The following is a 19,901-nucleotide window of genomic DNA, read 5'->3' on the forward strand; positions in this document are numbered from 1 at the left end:
CATCTTTCATTTCTCACTCTCTGCATTTGTTACTTCATGGGGTTTTGCATAAATGGATGTCATGGATTCATCAGGAAACAAGAACTACTGGATTCTCGCTTTCTCACCAAACTTTTTCCAGTGACGTTTTGATCATAGTTTGATATTTCTTGTAAGTAATTTTATATTTGGATACTCAGATTAGGGTACTGATTACACTTGTTGGACATGTAACTAGTTATGGTTACACCACCTGTCCCTGCCAGATGGTTTAAAGGTCCCCTATTCTACTGTTCTTCATCAATATATCACAGGTCTCAGATATATCCAGAGCTTGTCTCTGATTGGCTGAAACACCAAACAGATCATTGCAGCATTACCCATAATCCCCTCTGTTTCAGCCCTGTTTCCAAAGTGCTGATTCTCTGTCTGTTACTTTAGATGAAAACAAGGAGCCCCTCCCCACGCCCCTCTGAGAGACATTTGGTTAAAAAGAACTCAATGGTGCTCTAGGAGGAGATTCAGGTGATAAGGGGGGGGGGGGGGGGGGGGTTACCTTGGTTGCTGATTGGCTAATGGCTACACAAGACAACACATCGTTATGACATCATCAAGTGGCCAAAATCTGATCAGCTCATTTTCAGACAGGTTTTTATAGAAATGGATCAAAAAGAGAGAGAATCTTTGTTCCTGAAACTTTCAGAGTCTCTTTCCACAGAGGGGACACATGTTGATGTAGAAGAGACATGAAGAGAGGGGACACATGTTGATGTAGAAGAGACATGAAGAAGAGGGGACACATGTTGATGTAAGAAGAGACATGAAGAAGAGGGGACACATGTTGATGTAAGAAGAGACATGAAGAAGAGGGGACACATGTTGATGTAGAAGGAGACATGGAGAAGAGGGGACACATGTTGATGTAGAAGAGACATGGAGAAGAGGGGACACATGTTGATGTAGAAGGAACATGAGAAGAGGGGACACATTTGATGTAGAAGAGACATGAAGAAGAGGGGACCATGTTGATGTAGAAGAGACATGAAGAAGAGGGGACACATGCTTATGTAGAAGAGACATGAAGAAGAGGGGGACACATGTTGATGTAGAAGAGACATGAAGAAGAGGGGACACATGTTGATGTAGAAGAGACATGAAGAAGAGGGGACACATGTGATGTAGAAGGAGACATGAAGAAGAGGGGACACATGTTGATGTAGAAGAGACATGAAGAAGAGGGGACACATGTTGATGTAGAAGAGACATGAAGAAGAGGGGACACATGTTGATGTAGAAGAGACATGAAGAAGAGGGGACACATGTTGATGTAGAAGAGACATGAAGAAGAGGGGACACATGTTGATGTAGAAGAGACATGAAGAAGAGGGGACACATGTTGATGTAAAGAGACATGAAGAAGAGGGGACACATGTTGATGTAAGAAGAGACATGAAGAAGAGGGGACACATGTTGATGTAGAAGAGACATGAAGAAGAGGGGACACATGTTGATGTAGAAGAGACATGAAGAAGAGGGGACACATGTTGATGTAGAAGAGACATGAAGAAGAGGGGACACATGTTGATGTAGAAGAGACATGAAGAAGAGGGGACACATTTGATGTAGAAGAGACATGAAGAAGAGGGGACACATGTTGATGTAGAAGAGACATGAAGAAGAGGGGACACATGTTGATGTAGAAGAGACATGGAAGAAGAGGGGACACATGTTGATGTAGAAGAGACATGAAGAAGAGGGGACACATGTTGATGTAAGAAGAGACACGAAGAAGAGGGACACATGTTGATGTAGAAGAGACATGAAGAAGAGGGGACACATGTTGATGTAGAAAGAGACATGAAGAAGAGGGGGACACATGTTGATGTAGAAGAGAACATGAAGAAGAGGGGACACATGTTGATGTAGAAGAGACACGAAGAAGAGGGGACACATGTTGATGTAGAAGAGACATGAAGAAGAGGGGACACATGTTGATGTAGAAGAGACATGAAGAAGAGGGGACACATGTTGATGAAGAAGAGACATGAAGAAGAGGGGACACATGTTGATGTAGAAGAGACATGGAGGATTTTGCATAATAGGTGACCTCTAATGGATGCCGTCCCCCGGGTATTTGTGATGACGGAGGTGGTGTTGGGACAAGAAGACAAACTCAAATTGAAATAATTTGTTCCCTCCACTTTCTGACACAAATTGGAACCAGATCATCTCTGAGTGCCCCCCCCCCTTTCCCTCCTCACACTTTGCCTCTCCCAAAGCAATAAGCCTTTTCTGGGTAGGGGTGGGGGGGGTGGGAAAGCTGTGGAGAGAGAGAGAGGACCTTTCAGTGCGCCTGAATATGGACAAACTTCATTATTTCTTCCAGCCCTCTGTCCAGTCTCCCCCTTTCTTCCCCATTATACTCCGTGTGAATGAGGTTGCCTGGGTAATGATTGAGGAAGAAAAAAACGCCCCTCTCCTCCTCCTCTCAAAAAAAAAGCAGCTCAGGACGTGGGACGAGGATCCGATCCGTGTATGTGTTTTAGAGAAAAGCATTTCTGCAGGAATGCCTGAAGTAAGAAAAGAGGAAATCCCAAAGTAAATGAATTTGAGGACGAGTCCATATCGAGTCGCCTGATTTCCATGTAAATGAAGTGCAGAGGGGGGGGGGGGTCTTTATCTCCCACCACTACTACTTTAGTACACCTCCCTTTATCTACAATCTGTAAATATTACCGGCTACTTTACTATGGTGTCTGTTGTTGTTTTTATTTATTGTGTTGTTTTTTATTAATAACGTGCGCATACTTCTTTATATTATATACTGCTACTTAGTTGTTTTTTAACCATGGTGTATTATTTCTTATTGTTTTTCTTGCTGTGTTTTGTTTTTAATAATTGTTACCGTGTGCATACTTTTCTATACAGTTATATACTGCAATTATTTTACAATGATTGACTTATCTGTTTACTTATTTTATTTATTTTGTTGTTATTGTTAACATTTGCATACTTTTTTATAATATTGAAGTCTACTTTTTTTACTGAATCTGCACAATACTCTTGTTGCTATAATACTGTAACTTTAACTTTTTTCCACTTTAAAATATAATATAACAGACTTCCAGAGGTGTAAAGTAACATGTACTCAAGTTCTGTACTTAAGTACAATTTTGAGGTACTTGTACTTTACTTGAGTATTTCCATTGTATGCTACTTTGTACTTTTACTCCACTACATGTAGAGGAACATTTTGAATGCAGGACTTTTACTGTAATAGAGTATTCCTACACTCTGGTACTTCTACTTTTACACAAGTACAAGATCTGAGTACTTCTACTTTTACTCAAGTACAAGATCTGAGTACTTCTACTTTTACTCAAGTACAATATCTGAGTACTTCTACTTTTACTCAAGTACAAGATCTTAGTACTTCTACTTTTACTCAAGTACAAGATCTGAGTACTTCTACTTTTACTCAAGTACAATATCTGAGTACTTCTACTTTTACTCAAGTACAATATCTGAGTACTTCTACTTTTACTCAAGTACAATATCTGAGTACTTCTACTTTTACTCAAGTACAAGATCTGAGTACTTCTACTTTTACTCAAGTACAAGATCTGAGTACTTCTACTTTTACTCAAGAACAAGATCTGAGTACTTCTACTTTTACTCAAGTACAAGATCTGAGTACTTCTACTTTTACTCAAGTACAACATCTGAGTACTTCTATTTTTACTCAAGTACAAGATCTGAGTACTTCTACTTTTACTCAAGTACAATATCTGAGTACTTCTACTTTTACTCAAGTACAAGATCTGAGTGCTTCTACTTTTACTCAAGTACAAGATCTGAGTACTTCTACTTTTACTCAAGTACAAGATCTGAGTACTTCTACTTTTACTCAAGTACAAGATCTGAGTACTTCTACTTTTACTCAAGTACAATACCTGAGTACTTATACTTTTACTCAAGTACAAGATCTGAGTACTTCTACTTTTACTCAAGTACAAGATCTGAGTACTTCTACTTTTACTCAAGTACAATACCTGAGTACTTATACTTTTACTCAAGTACAAGACCTGTACTTCTACCACCTGAGCAGATTTCAGTTCGTCATTCTTTTTCATATATTCATTGTACACATTTTTCAATTTGTATTGTTTCTTTTGTATATTTAAACTTGGTGTAAATACCTTGTTAATGCTAAATCGTTTTTACATGTTTTTTTGTTGTTACAATCCTTATATTTTTTACAACTTGTTTTCTTATGTTGTTTCTGTATGCACCATCATATACCAAAGCAACTTTCTTTTTTGTTTTAACGTACAGTACCTGGTATTAAACGTGATTCTGATTCTGTATTTCCCCGCTGCGGGTCAAATAAAGAGATTCTGACGTTGCCCATTAGCCATTACACCCACAGCTCTCATTAAGGGCCGATCTCCCGCCGAGAGGACAAACACCTCCTTTGTTTGTCTCTTCGGGGTCTCGGGGGACCACACTGCTGCTAATTTGCAGGGTGTGGAGTTTCTGACAGGAATCCAAACTCCACACAGCCTCGCCGGCACTATAGTAGGAAGTGGGACCCAGAAGAAAGCTGAATGAAGTCAGTGGCGCCGCTCTCATTAGACGCTGATTGATGATCGGAAGTGACTCAACTAAACCTGAATCATGGTGTAAACTACTCAAATGACTTTAATTTAATAAATACTTAAACATCTAAGGTAACAGGTTTACACACTGTACATCACATTTTATTTAAAGCCAACATTAAAATAAGTGAGGCAGGGAGGACTTTATTTGTTGTAGGCTGACTTAGAAGATAGCATCGCAAGGGCTCTTTCAACAAAGTAAAGTGGTTTTAATAATGACGTATTTCTGTGGTCTGACCCAGAAGTCCAATTGGATTTTACCTTTGGATTACTGCAGGAAATAATCTGTGTCAAACAAACGTTTATGATACTGACACGTTTTGTTCAGCAGGATAATCTCCACATTTTAACACCACTTTGTGATTTCTGATGTAAAAAGCTAACATTAGGCTATAAAGGAACTACGGCACGGTAACATGACTTCACGTCACCACCGCTAAGCTAAAGGCGGCTAATGTTGGGCTATAAAGGAATTACAGCGCGGTCACATGACTTCACGTCACCATCGCTAAGCTAAAGGTGGCTAATGTTGGGCTATAAAGGAACTACAGCACGGTCACATGACTTCACGTCACCATCGCTAAGCTAAAGGCGGCTAATGTTGGGCTATAAAGGAACTACAGCACGGTGACATGACTTCACGTCACCACCGCTAAGTTAAAGGAGGTTAATGTTGGGCTATAAAGGAACTACAGCACGGTCACATGAATTCACGTCACCACCGCTAAGCTAAAGGAGGCTAATGTTGGGCGTGATGACGTTTAGTCGTCTCATTTAGACACTTGTTAGCAACGCCGTTTTTAAATCCACCAGTGGGGTATTTACTGATGTATTTTATGTCCTAGAACAAAACGTTAAAAATCTCTTCAGCTTGTGTTAACCACATATCTTAATTCAGGCAAAAAAACACATTCAGAAAACCATTGACTTCCAGACCAGGGAACAGGAAGTGCTAAAACGCTGACTCATTTCTGAGTTCCAGGACTTATTCCTTCACCACTCTTCAAGCCAATAAAGGACAGAAATGACTCTGAAGCTGCAGGTCGATATTTTAGAATACAGGCTGGAATACTGGCTGGAATACAGGCTGGAATACCGGCTGGGAATACAGGCTGGAATACCGGCTGGGAATACAGGCTGGAATACAAGCTGAAATACAGGCTAGAATACCGGCTGGGAATACCGGTTGGAATACTGGCTGGAATACCGGCAGGGAATACAGGCTGGAATACAAGCTGGAATACAGGCTGGAATACTGGCTGGAATACAGGCTGGGAATACAGGCTGGAATACAAGCTGGAATACAGGCTGGAATACCGGCAGGGAATACAGGCTGGAATACAAGCTGGAATACAGGCTGGAATACCGGCAGGGAATACAGGCTGGAATACAAGCTGGAATACTGGCTGGAATACCGGCAGGGAATACAGGCTGGAATACAAGCTGGAATACAGGCTGGAATACCGGCTGGGAATACAGGCTGGAATACTGGCTGAGAATACAGGCGGGGAATACAGGCTGGAATACAGGCGGTAAAGGGAGAACTGGAAAAATATCTGGAGTTCACATCAGCCGCACTCTGAGGTGTGTTTAGTGCAAGAGTGAGACTATGAAGGGATGGAAAACATGTGTGTGCTAGAAATGCACGCTTAGTTACATTCATGACGAGGCAATGACTTCCTGCACACAACAGTAAAGTTCCTTGGATAATTAAACACCTACATTTGGCTTTTAATTGGATTTAAAGGTCACCTATTATGCAAAATCCACTTTTTCATGTCTTTTCTACATCAACACGTGTCCCCGCTTCTTCATGTCTCGTTATCAATATTATATCACAACAGAGCATCAAAATATGACTTTAATCCAGAAGATTTAGTTGTAAAATCAGTTGTTTTGCTCACCTGACGGCTCCTCGTAGCTGGTGTAAGACGCTGTCGGGGATGCAACTGGGATCTCTGCGACAAAAAGAGGAAAATATTTTTACTTTGTGATCACATTGCATTGCAAACAGAATAAAACATATGTAATTGAGAAATATACGTAGCTCAATTTCCTGGTTATTCTCCCAAGAGCAGAATTTGAATGTCAAAAACCTCTTTTAGGTATTTTAATGGGATGATTTTGACATTCGTTGAATAAAGTGTAAAAAGACGATGAGATTTTCTATTATTCCCTTCTGATTGTAATTGAAGAGAGCCAAGGGGTGATGCTCTTGTAAAAGCTGTAGCTGGCAGGGAGTTAGACATCACAAAAGTGTTATATCACTATTAAAACCCAGAGACATCTAAAAAAATATACGAGAAATCACGTATATTCTTCAAAAAAAGGCATTTCCTCCAACTTCTACACCACATTTGTTACCTTCCTTATGAAAAGAAATATAAATCCTTTTCCAGGTTTATCACTGTGGATTCAGGCCAAACAAGTCCATAGAGTCCAATTTCCAAACACGACTTTATCAGAAATGTCATCCCCAGTTACACAGTGGACAATTTGTGTACATGTCCTCCAAGACATCAGTGTTATCTTATCTGTCCGTGGCAGCCAGCTCAAAGCTAAAGAAGCTACCAGCGACACATCTCTGTTTCTGGCAGGCATTTGGCGTTTATTGCCGAGGGCCTGGAATCTGCAGCCGGCAGATACAGCCAATAAACATATCAGCCATCGTTCCCTTGGACTTGTTCTGGGGATTTATTGTGAGGCGATGTTGAAGGGCCATGTTAGGAAAGCACTAATGGTCTGTTTATCCAGGGCTCTGGTTTAAACAAGCCAAATATCTATCCAAAATATCTTAGAAATAACACAAGATGGGTGATGAATCCATGCGTAACAAGAAGACGCTGCCCTTTTCAGGTCCTGAGCTTTTTTCTGAGGGTGTGATAATAGCAGTTCGATTATTAAAGGTCACCTATTAATGCAAAATCCACTTTTTCATGCTGCAATGATCTGTTTGGTGTTTCAGCCAATCAGAGACAGGCTCTGGATATATCTGAGACCTATAATATATTGATGAAGAACAGAATAATAGGGGACCTTTAAAGCTTGGCTAAAGTTAGGGTCAAACCATCCTCTTCCATTTTAATTGTAATGGGTCCATTAACTTCCTCTGGTGACCAATAGCTAACTCTCTTGACACACGGTTGACCTTTGAGGGAAATGTGAGCCACAGTCCAATTAAGTTAGCTATTTTTAAAAAAATGTAGCGGCACCTTTAACCTTTATTTAACATCCATTATTAGAATATGAACTGCTCGTCAAAAGAAGACTAGCTTCCTGACTGTTTTGAGACTTTTCTTTTTAAATGATCAACCCTATCGTCCTGTTAGCAATCAAGCTAAACCAACAAGTCCAAAAACTGAATGTTAGCAAAGTCTTTAGCTTAGAAAAACTTCATTTCTTACTCAAAAGCTTTTCATTGGTTGTTGATAATGGTGTTTATCGCTGATGGGGTCAGAGTATTTAAGCTTGACTGTGAGATTTGCCATTTACGGTATTCTGCAATCAATCCATTGCAAGGGATCCTGACAATCCCTGTTCATGGAGGAAGCGTATTAGCTGCGTCACCATCATCCTTTGTAAAACATAGACTTCGTAAGAGTAGACACTTCTAAACAAAAGAGGAAATTGTTGCTGACTGGAGTCCCTAGTACACAAACTACATCTAATAATAATAATTCCTTACATTTATTATAGCGCTTTTTCAATGACTCAAAGCGCTTTACAAATACACATTACACATATCATACATGCAATGGTCAGATACTGTGGACAATACCCACAGGAGCAAGTTCAGGTGAAGTGTCTTGCCCAAGGACACACCGGCTTTACAGGCGCAGCAGCGGCGGGTTTCACCCCTTGATCTGATGATCATTGCACAGCGCACTGCGCCACACCGTCCATCTTCACGCCTCGAGGTCATCGAGGCGCTTTTACAAGTACACATTGATATCATACATGTACTGTGGACAATACCCACAGGAGCAAATCCGGGTGAAGTGTCTTGCCCAAGGACACAACGGCCTGTGAATAAACTGGGGGAACTAACTGTACTGTTAGCTATTAAGCTAAACCAATTAGCGTACAGATTTTGTGTCTCAATTTGGATAATTTAGTACGCTGCCATTTGAACATTTGCACAGTGTGTGAAATTTGACCGTGAAGTGACAATAGCAACTATTACCTAGCTATCTATCTAGAATCATTATCGGTTGTGGTTGCAAATCATTACAGACTGATCAATTAACCTAAGTTGACCCCTTAGTAAAGTGGTTTGTGTATTCAATTGTGAAAAAAATACAACATGTATAACTTTTGTTTGTATGGTGCTGAGTTTGGCGGAGCAACCGCAATCTTCTGTTACGTAGCCAAGATGGCCAACGTCTAGGCTGAGGAGTATCGTAGAAATGTATCATAAGTCTCATTAATTATATGTCACTGTAACTTTAAATGTATCAGTTCTAACCTCGTATATTTTCTTACCAGAAGGTGATTGTGTGCATTTCCACCACAAGGAGTTTCAACCGTTTCAAACTCAATGTTTTTGACTATCATTGTGTGTAAAGGTGGTAAAAGTAGGCCTTACTGATGCAGGGTGCGATGGGGGAGCGGCTCTGCTGGTAGCCTTTAGCACAGCGGTTACAGGTGATCCCCGTCACTCCGTCCTTGCAGGGACACTGTCCTGTCGTCTGGTTACACGTCTTCCCTGCTGCTCCCACTGGATGGCAATCACATGCTATCGAGGAAAACAAGAGGGAGAGGAGCACCAAGTTAGATTGTACCATGGATGTATGGAGAGAACTAGATACAGTGTTCAGAGATGGCAAAAGTACACACATCCTTTACTCAAGTAGAAGTACAGATACTCGTGTTTAAAAATACTCTGGTAAAAGTAGAAGTACTGACTAAACTTCTTTACTCAAGTCAAAGTAAAGAGGCTTTGAAATGTACTTCAGTAAAAAGTACCCATAGCTAGCAGCTGCTTTAAAGAGTACCTGACCTCCCTTTATATTAATAGAACAATAATGTCATTGTTAGCTAATGAATGTTTCCATGCTGAACAACGGCAACATGACAACGTTTCCATTGGTCCCTCTTCTTTAGAGAAGACCAGGAAATGATGGATACACGGATCGTGTTCAAATCAATAGGCACGCAATGACTCTAAAGAATAATGATCACGCATCAAACACACATTCAGACTAAAGGAACCAGCTGTTTGGGAAATGAGAGAAGTAGAAAGTACAAGTATTTGAGTTCAACATGTAAGAAGTAGAAAGTACAGGTATTTGTGTTCAACATGTAAGAAGTAGAAAGTACAGGTATTTGAGTTCAACATGTAAGAAGTAGAAAGTACAAGTATTTGAGTTCAACATGTAAGAAGTAGAAAGTACAGGTATTTGTGTTCAACATGTAAGAAGTAGAAAGTACAGGTATTTGAGTTCAACATGTAAGAAGTAGAAAGTACAAGTATTTGAGTTCAACATGTAAGAAGTAGAAAGTACAGGTATTTGTGTTCAACATGTAAGAAGTAGAAAGTACAGGTATTTGAGTTCAACATGTAAGAAGTAGAAAGTACAGGTATTTGAGTTCAACATGTAAGAAGTAGAAAGTACAGGTATTTGAGTTCAACATGTAAGAAGTAGAAAGTACAGGTATTTGAGTTCAACATGTAAGAAGTAGAAAGTACAGGTATTTGAGTTCAACATGTAAGAAGTAGAAAGTACAGGTATTTGTGTTCAACATGTGAGAAGTAGAAAGTACAGGTATTTGTGTTCAACATGTGAGAAGTAGAAAGTACAGGTATTTGAGTTCAACGTGTAAGAAGTAGAAAGTACAGGTATTTGTGTTCAACATGTAAGAAGTAGAAAGTACAGGTATTTGTGTTCAACATGTAAGAAGTAGAAAGTACAGGTATTTGTGTTCAACATGTAAGAAGTAGAAAGTTCAGGTATTTGAGTTCAACATGTAAGAAGTAGAAAGTACAGGTATTTGGGTTCAACATGTAAGAAGTAGAAAGTACAGGTATTTGAGTTCAACATGTAAGAAGTAGAAAGTACAGGTATTTGTGTTCAACATGTAAGAAGTAGAAAGTACAGGTATTTGGGTTCAACATGTAAGAAGTAGAAAGTACAGGTATTTGAGTTCAACATGTAAGAAGTAGAAAGTACAGGTATTTGGGTTCAACATGTAAGAAGTAGAAAGTACAGGTATTTGTGTTCAACATGTAAGAAGTAGAAAGTACAGGTATTTGTGTTCAACATGTAAGAAGTAGAAAGTTCAGGTATTTGGGTTCAACATGTAAGAAGTAGAAAGTACAGGTATTTGTGTTCAACATGTAAGAAGTAGAAAGTACAGGTATTTGGGTTCAACATGTAAGAAGTAGAAAGTTCAGGTATTTGGGTTCAACATGTGAGAAGTAGAAAGTACAGGTATTTGGGTTCAACATGTAAGAAGTAGAAAGTTCAGGTATTTGGGTTCAACATGTAAGAAGTAGAAAGTACAGGTATTTGAGTTCAACATGTGAGAAGTAGAAAGTACAGGTATTTGAGTTCAACATGTAAGAAGTAGAAAGTACAGGTATTTGGGTTCAACATGTAAGAAGTAGAAAGTACAGGTATTTGGGTTCAACATGTAAGAAGTAGAAAGTACAGGTATTTGAGTTCAACATGTAAGAAGTAGAAAGTACAGGTATTTGAGTTCAACATGTAAGAAGTAGAAAGTACAGGTATTTGAGTTCAACATGTAAGAAGTAGAAAGTACAGGTATTTGAGTTCAACATGTAAGAAGTAGAAAGTACAGGTATTTGTGTTCAACATGTGAGAAGTAGAAAGTACAGGTATTTGAGTTCAACATGTAAGAAGTAGAAAGTACAGGTATTTGGGTTCAACATGTAAGAAGTAGAAAGTACAGGTATTTGAGTTCAACATGTAAGAAGTAGAAAGTACAGGTATTTGAGTTCAACATGTAAGAAGTAGAAAGTACAGGTATTTGAGTTCAACATGTGAGAAGTAGAAAGTACAGGTATTTGGGTTCAACATGTAAGAAGTAGAAAGTACAGGTATTTGAGTTCAACATGTTAGAAGTAGAAAGTACAGGTATTTGAGTTCAACATGTAAGAAGTAGAAAGTACAGGTATTTGTGTTCAACATGTAAGAAGTAGAAAGTACAGGTATTTGTGTTCAACATGTAAGAAGTAGAAAGTACAGGTATTTATGTTCAAAATGTAAAAAGTAAAAAGTAGTGGAGTGAAGTACTGAAACCAGAAACATTTACTTAAGTAGAGTAACGAAGTATTTGTACTGCATTACTTCCCACCTCTGCCAGTGTTGGAGGCGAAGACCCTTTTATTAATGTGAAGTTGCTCAGTGTGCATAAAGCCAAAATAGGCTGACAAAAACATTGGATCTTCCTCATCCATGGGGCCCAAAAAGGACTCTTTTACATGCCACCACTGCACAAACCCACAAGCATATTGTGACTGATACTGTGCTCAGTGAGGTTGAAGTAATACAATTTATCAAGTTATTTACTCTGATGCATGCCTCCAAAAGCAGCCCTAATGAAGGCTCTCGTCGTCATTCTGGGTGGAGGGAGGCAGAGTAATTTGATTGAGGTTGTATGTTGGTGCAGGGCCCAGTTCCCCATCTGTGAGGGTCTGGAAGGAAATCAGAGACTGCTCTAATGTGAATGATTTCTCACTTATGTAAGAAGGATTTTTATTGAATGCAATATGTAGAGTCAGCAGAGGGCAGGGCACAGACATACTGCAGCCAAATGAAAGCTGAAATTAGTTAGTAAGGGCACTAGTTTCTCATTTTTAAAGAGGACATATTCTGTTCCTTTCCAGGTTCATATTTGTGTTTAGTGTCTCTCCTTTGTCTCCACTTTAAAGAGTCCTCTCCTGCTGATGTTCAGGTGTATATCAGTATGTAGTGTCTCTACTTTAAAGAGTCCTCTCCTGCTGATGTTCAGGTGTATATCAGTATGTAGTGTCTCTACTTTAAAGAGTCCTCTCCTGCTGATGTTCAGGTGTATATCAGTATGTAGTGTCTCTACTTTAAAGAGTCCTCTCCTGCTGATGTTCAGGTGTATATCAGTATGTAGTGTCTCTACTTTAAAGAGTCCTCTCCTGCTGATGTTCAGGTGTATATCAGTATGTAGTGTCTCTACTTTAAAGAGTCCTCTCCTGCTGATGTTCAGGTGTATATCAGTATGTAGTGTCTCTACTTTAAAGAGTCCTCTCCTGCTGATGTTCAGGTGTATATCAGTATGTAGTGTCTCTACTTTAAAGAGTCCTCTCCTGCTGATGTTCAGGTGTATATCAGTATGTAGTGTCTCTACTTAAAGAGTCCTCTCCTGCTGATGTTCAGGTGTATATCAGTATGTAGTGTCTCTACTTTAAAGAGTCCTCTCCTGCTGATGTTCAGGTGTATATCAGTATGTAGTGTCTCTACTTTAAAGAGTCCTCTCCTGCTGATGTTCAGGTGTATATCAGTATGTAGTGTCTCTACTTTAAAGAGTCCTCTCCTGCTGATGTTCAGGTGTATATCAGTATGTAGTGTCTCTACTTTAAAGAGTCCTCTCCTGCTGATGTTCAGGTGTATATCAGTATGTAGTGTCTCTACTTTAAAGAGTCCTCTCCTGCTGATGTCCAGGTGTATATCAGTATGTAGTGTTTCTACTTTAAAGAGTCCTCTCCTGCTGATGTTCAGGTGTATATCAGTATGTAGTGTCTCTACTTTAAAGAGTCCTCTCCTGCTGATGTTCAGGTGTATATCAGTATGTAGTGTCTCTACTTTACAAGAGTCCTCTCCTGCTGATGTTCAGGTGTATATCAGCATGTAGTGTCTCTACTTTAAAGAGTCCTCTCCTGCTGATGTTCAGGTGTATATCAGTATGTAGTGTCTCTACTTTAAAGAGTCCTGTCCTGCTGATGTTCAGGTGTATATCAGTATGTAGTGTCTCTACTTTAAAGAGTCCTGTCCTGCTGATGTTCAGGTGGACCTTTTACCTGTATTAGAGTACTGTAAGACCATAATATTTCTAGGACCTAAAACCTTCTTCCATCTCTCTCTGTGTGTGTGTGTTTTAATGTGTGTGTGATTCACTGTGTGTGTGCTCTTCAGATTGAGTTTCAATGTAAAGCTTTTTGGCAAAGAGTTCCCTGCCTGAATAATGTTTCCCATTAACGGCCGAGTGAAGCGCACTTCAAAGTCTGTTTAAGCTGTTAGTTGGGAGGATCGCACGTTTAAATGTGAGAAATTCATCCTGTGTGTGTGTGTGTGTGTGTGTGTGTGGGTGTGTGTGTGTGTGTGGTGTGTGTGGTGTGTGTGTGTGGTGTGGTGTGTGTGTGTGTGTGTGTGTGTGTGTGTGTGTGTGTGTGTGTGTGTGTGGTGTGTGGTGTGTGTGTGTGTGTGTGTGATGTGTGTGTGTGTGTGTGTGTGTGTGTGTGTGTCAAACGTTTACCATAAAGCCAGTGTGTTTGAAGTGGGAGCCCAGCAGCATGTGTTATATGTACCGGCAGAGTCATTTGAAAAGCTCTTGAAGTGGTGCAGGAGAGGTTGGAGTTGCTTTTAGTTGGAATTTATGGAGCTTTACGAACATAACGAGATGCGTATTAAACCTTTCTCTCCTTTTGTTTTTCTTCTCCTTGATTTGTATGGTGAGAGCATATCGAGCGAGTGTATTTATTGGAATAAAATGGGGACCCAGTTCATTTCCTCTGGGATTTTAACATGAAAATGAGGGAGGGCTGTTTTAATGAAAACTTCAAATGCAATCCCATAATCACCACATAACGCAATAAGGAGATCTTACTGCTTCTACCAAGAATCAATAAACTGAAATATGTTGGAGCGTGTTTATATATATTTTTAAATCTTTGGCATGTGATAGTTCAGGTGTGTGTATCCTGAAATCCAACATCATTACGTCGCTGTGGTTACCTTCTGATAAAAAGTGTTTGATAAAAGCACTTATTTGTGAGTTAAATAAGAAGATGGATACCACTAAGAGCAGGACATTGGCCAAAAACTGAGTTTCTGTTCCAAAAATAATAATAAATCAAAAACCTCATTTACATGTGTGGCACAACTTTGTTTTAAGACGACATCCAACAGCTTAGCTTAAAGAGGTCTTTTTATATTGTTGTAGGGGTTTTCCCTCTCCTGTAGTGTGTTATAGAGGATGTTGTAACAGTTGCATGTCACAGTAGAGGCCTGAAAATGAGCAGGATATCTCCACTTTAATATAAAGCTACGTCTTAATCTTAGTTTAGTAATTATGGTTTGAGAAATGCTCCAATCTTTGAGCCAGACTGAACGCCAATTCTTTAAATGTCAACCTCGTCCTTTAAGAAACTGTTTTTGATTTCCTGTGTATTACATGCAATAGACTGAATAATGTAAACTAGGCAATAACATATTAAGTATTACGTTGTTATAGTTTGTATACAGGTAGACTGCATTTCATGTCCTTCAATCTCAAACGTTCCCTAATTCAAAACTACACCCTAACATCCTTCAGAAGAATTAATTACTTTTAACCTGCAGGTGTGTGTGTGTGGGTGTGTGTGTGTGTGTGTGTGTGTGTGTGTGTGTGTGTGTGTGTGTGTGTGGTGTGTGTGTGTGTGTGTGTGTCTGTGTGGCCTAGCATTACCATCCTTGTGGGGACCTAAATCTGTTTACACAGTCACGTGTGGGGACTCGCCTCCCTTAAATTGGAGGTCCCCATGAGGGGAATCATTCATTTTAGGGTGAAGACTTGGTTAGGTTAAGGGTAAGGGTAAGATTTAGGGTTAGGGTTAGGCATATGTTGGTTATGGTTAAGGTTAGGATACGTCTCCAGGAAATGCATGTAAGTCAATGTAATGTCTCCTGAAGTGATGTATACATGGTATGTGTGTGTGTGTGTGTGTAAAATAACAATAAATCACTCTATTTCCTCCATTCACAATATCTCTTATACAAAAGGCAATACTCAATATAGGCTGTATATACCTACACAAATACACTATGCGCTGTGCATGTGTTCGACCAGTTCAAATCTATTATTGCTTTGATTTCTCCTCAAATGTATTACTTTACATTGTGTGTGGGTTTCGGAGGATCTGTTGCAGTGAACCAGCCTCATCTCTCTGCCTGGTTAAAGGCTTAGAGTGCCAAACGTATGAGGGGATGGGGAGTAAAAAAATAAACCGTTAGGGGCGTGGGGGGACGGAGGGGGGTTCAGAGAGCCGTGTTTACACTGCGCTTGATGAGGGGTGAAGTTGTTAATCTGGGAAATAAAACATGAGGCGTTCCTCGCTGCCACTGGAGATGGAGACGCTCTGAAGCGCTGAACCTCAAACTGTTAAGGACGTCTTTGAGGACATGCAGGGTTGGGAGGGAAATTGAAGAAATGTGTTGGGAAAATACTGAATGTACTCTTCTAATGTCAGAGTAGCACATGATAACCTACGTAGCTGTGTGCATAGCCGGATGTCTGACTACATGGATGGCGCTCATAAGACACTGTGTTGAAGTTATGATATGTTCCTCAGATTGGCATGAGGACACAGTCACTCGAGAGAGATATATGACTGTCATGTTTGTTGCTTACGCAGGCCTTAGCTAATCTGAACTAATGTCAGAATACTGCTTTGAACCGGTATTCCTCCATCTTGTTGACTGTAACTCCCTCTCTTGTATATAAGCATATGAAGGACTCTACTAAAGTTACTCTTTTGTCCCATGCAACCTGGTGTGTGTACTTCCATTCTTGCAAGGATAATAAACACATGTATCCTGATATTGAAGATCAAGCCGGTGACGAGTGATATTTTTCTCACAAAATGTTATCGAAGTATGACAATAAAAAAGTGATGTAACTTGATTATTATTATCAAATGCAATGCAAATAAATATAAGAGCAAAGACAGAACGTATCAAGAAAAAACTGCATTTTTGTTTAGCAAATCAGGTGTTCACCTACTGCGTTACATAATAAAGTTAAAAAGTATATAATATGTTGTAAATAATTTAAAACGTTTTCTGTAATTATTTTGGTTGAGATACTGGTTGCAGTTTTATTATCTCTTCGTACCAAGGCAGAAAATGTGTTATTTGTTTGAAAACTATTAAACAAAATACTATACAATTATTTATATATTCATTATTGAGTTATATCGATGTGTCTTAGAGTTTTAATTAGATCTACCATTATTTTAGCTTTTTTAATTATTAGTTTAGCTTTTTCTAATTTTTTTAGATTAATGTTTTCAAAATGTTGATTTATTTAAAGCTATTTTTAGGCAACAGCATAGGTCTCAGATATATACAAATATATTAAAAACATGTCTATGAATTGTTTTGCTCCAAAAACCAAGCAGATCACCCATTCTAGCCATGCCTCATATCCCTCTATTTCACTTCCTGTTTCAAAAGTGCTGATTTGGGATAAAGCTTTAAAAAAAAAAAAGAATTGATAAAAAAAGGAGGGGTCTGAGCTCATGCGGGACCCGGCAGCTACTGTCTAAACTAAATGCTGCCGTGATGAAACGCCATATCATGGATTATCAAGGATTCTCTCTGAAACAGTTTGGAGCTCAAATGCTTTCTCTCTTGCCGGTTATACCACAAGGTGAGTTCCTTTTTACTTCCTGCTTCTTCACACACATGCTCTCCAGTACAGGTTAGCTCTGAGTGTTAGCGATGCTAATGTAAACACCGACCATATTACGTCCAAAACAGTCGGGCATTGTTTCTGATAGCAACGTTTCTGATTGGGCCGTGGGTCCACATTTCAGATATTACGTCATATCGGACGCAAATCTGGATCAGCTCCGTTGTTCCCCCGTTTTTAGAGATTTGGGTACGGAGGAAAAGAGAGAGGGTTTTGTTTCCTGACGCTGCGTGAGTTCTCTGACACACCGGGGACACATATTTATGTATAAAAGCATGATAGGTCCCCTTTAAATGTTATTTATTTATTTTATCTATAACCATGACAACTATTGTTACTCTCTAACCCTTTTGCCCTCCCCGAGGTTCAAAGACAATGTTCCCCTTTAATTGTTGAATTTCTTTGTGAGTTTTTCCCGCGATGGTCTACGGACAGTTAAACGCCCCCCTGAGACAAATGTGTAATTTCTGATATCAGGCTATATAAATAAAATGTGATTGTCCTGATTACGTAATCCCTCTATATGTTCTCCCCTTGAGATGTGGAGTGTTGGCGAGAGAGAAAGAGGGGAGGGGGGTTTTAAGGAATGAAAGCAGACTTCCTCCTGGCCCTTTTGGCTCGGCGCTGTATTTCCTGTCCAACAACAGCAGAGTGGGATGGTTGGCTGATTCCAATAATAAATAGAGAGGTTTTTAAACTGATGTCACATCGCCCTGCTTGTGTCACCTGAGCAGAAACGCAGCAATCAGGCTGTTTAGTTTTGATCCCAGAGCACCGAGCATATAGGTGACGGAGAGAAAGGTTTCGAGTGTTACTGATCCAGGTGTTTGGAAAGACTCTGCAGAGATCTATGGGTGCTGCTACATCATTAAGCAAAAAATGGAGAAGCTCTGTTACACTAACCTGCTCCCTGTAACCCCCCAAATATAGCTTGTGAAAATGTTTAGCCTGGCTGAGGGAAACAATGCTGTAAAAAGTGTTTTATTGGAGCTCAGAAGAGACGATCTATCAGGCTTGTGTTCTGCACGACGCTAACATGTGCAGGACATCGATCCCAGGGCTGTGTTGGAGTTCAATATAAAGTCTGAAAACAGTTTTGTAGCTTTGTGCCTTTTGTTTCATTTCATGCAAGCTGAAAAAATAAATGTAAAAGTTGATAGCAGTATAAAGTTGTGCAGGGATGGTTCATTGTTGCAGGCCACCATGAAGGCCTCATCTCCCTGGTTTCCTCCACAAGAAGACAATGGGATTCCTCCATGTGATTCAAACATTTATGATACTTACATGTTTAGTTCAGCAGGATAATCTCCACATATTAAAACCAATTTATGATTTCTGAAGTAAAAAGCTAACGTTATATAGAGGAACTACAGCACGGTCACATGACTTCACGTCACCACCGCTAAGCTAAAGGTGGCTAATGCTGGGCTATAAAGGAACTACAGTACGGTCACATGACTTCACGTCACCACCGCTAAGATAAACGTGGCTAATGTTGGGCTATAAAGGAACTACAGCACGGTCACATGACTTCACGTCACTACTGCTAAGCTAAAGGTGGCTAATGTTGGGCTATAAAGGAACTACATCACGGTCACATGACTTCACGTCACCACCGCTAAGATAAACGTGGCTAATGTTGGGCTATAAAGGAACTACAGCACGGTCACATGACTTCACGTCACCACTGCTAAGCTAAAGGTGGCTAATGTTGGGCTATAAAGGAACTACATCACGGTCACATGACTTCACGTCACCACCGCTAAGCTAAAGGTGGCTAATGTTGGGCTAATAAGGAACTACAGCACGGTCACATGACTTCACGTCACCACCGCTAAGCTAAGGGTGGCTAATGTGGGGCGTGATGACGTTTAGTCCTCTCATTTAGACACTTGTTAGCAACCACCGTTTTTAAATTCACCAGTGGGGTATTTACTGATGTATTTTTATGTCGTTGAATAAAAATCTCTTCAGCTTGAGTTAACCACAGACCTTATTTCAGGGTAACAACCACAAACACATAAGAAAAAAACAATGTCTTCCAGACCAGGGAACCTAAACGGCTAAAATGCTAACTAATATCTGCTTTTAGGACTCATTCCTGCACCACTCTTCACCAGGGATCGGGGAAACAGCCAATCATAGCTCAGCAAGCATAGATAATCACCAGTATTTTGTACATCTATGGGATGTTTTGCCGATGAGTGTATACCCTGAGTGACAGCAGTGTGTTTGCTCAGGGCCTCTCTACTCCCTGAGGTGCTGCAAGACAGAAGGAGCACCTCTTTTGTTTCCACACACACACACACACACACACACACAACACACACAACACACACACACAACACACACACACAACACACACACACACACACACACACACACACACACACACACACACACACACACAACACCACACAACACAACACACACACACACACCACACACACACACACACCACACACACACACACACACCCACACACACACACACACACCCACACACACCCACACACACACACACACACACACACACACACACACACACATCCTCTGCCGCTCGGTCTCAAACCTGACATATGTGCTCCCACCTGTGTGTTGT

The 19,901-nt window shown here is 40.0% G+C and overlaps 1 protein-coding gene across 1 annotated transcript in view; it reads right to left on the reverse strand.

The window, feature by feature from the left end:
* The window catches only part of ntn1b (netrin 1b), a 110,007-nt gene that overhangs the window by 20,885 nt on the left and 69,221 nt on the right, over nt 1-19,901 (reverse strand). The window contains 2 exon segments of the mRNA XM_034222679.1: nt 6,542-6,595; nt 9,223-9,372. Coding sequence (XP_034078570.1) covers nt 6,542-6,595; nt 9,223-9,372 — 204 coding nt within the window.

The sequence above is a fragment of the Gymnodraco acuticeps genome, unplaced genomic scaffold (assembly GCF_902827175.1).
Source record: "Gymnodraco acuticeps unplaced genomic scaffold, fGymAcu1.1, whole genome shotgun sequence".
Taxonomy (NCBI): Eukaryota; Metazoa; Chordata; class Actinopteri; order Perciformes; family Bathydraconidae; genus Gymnodraco; species Gymnodraco acuticeps.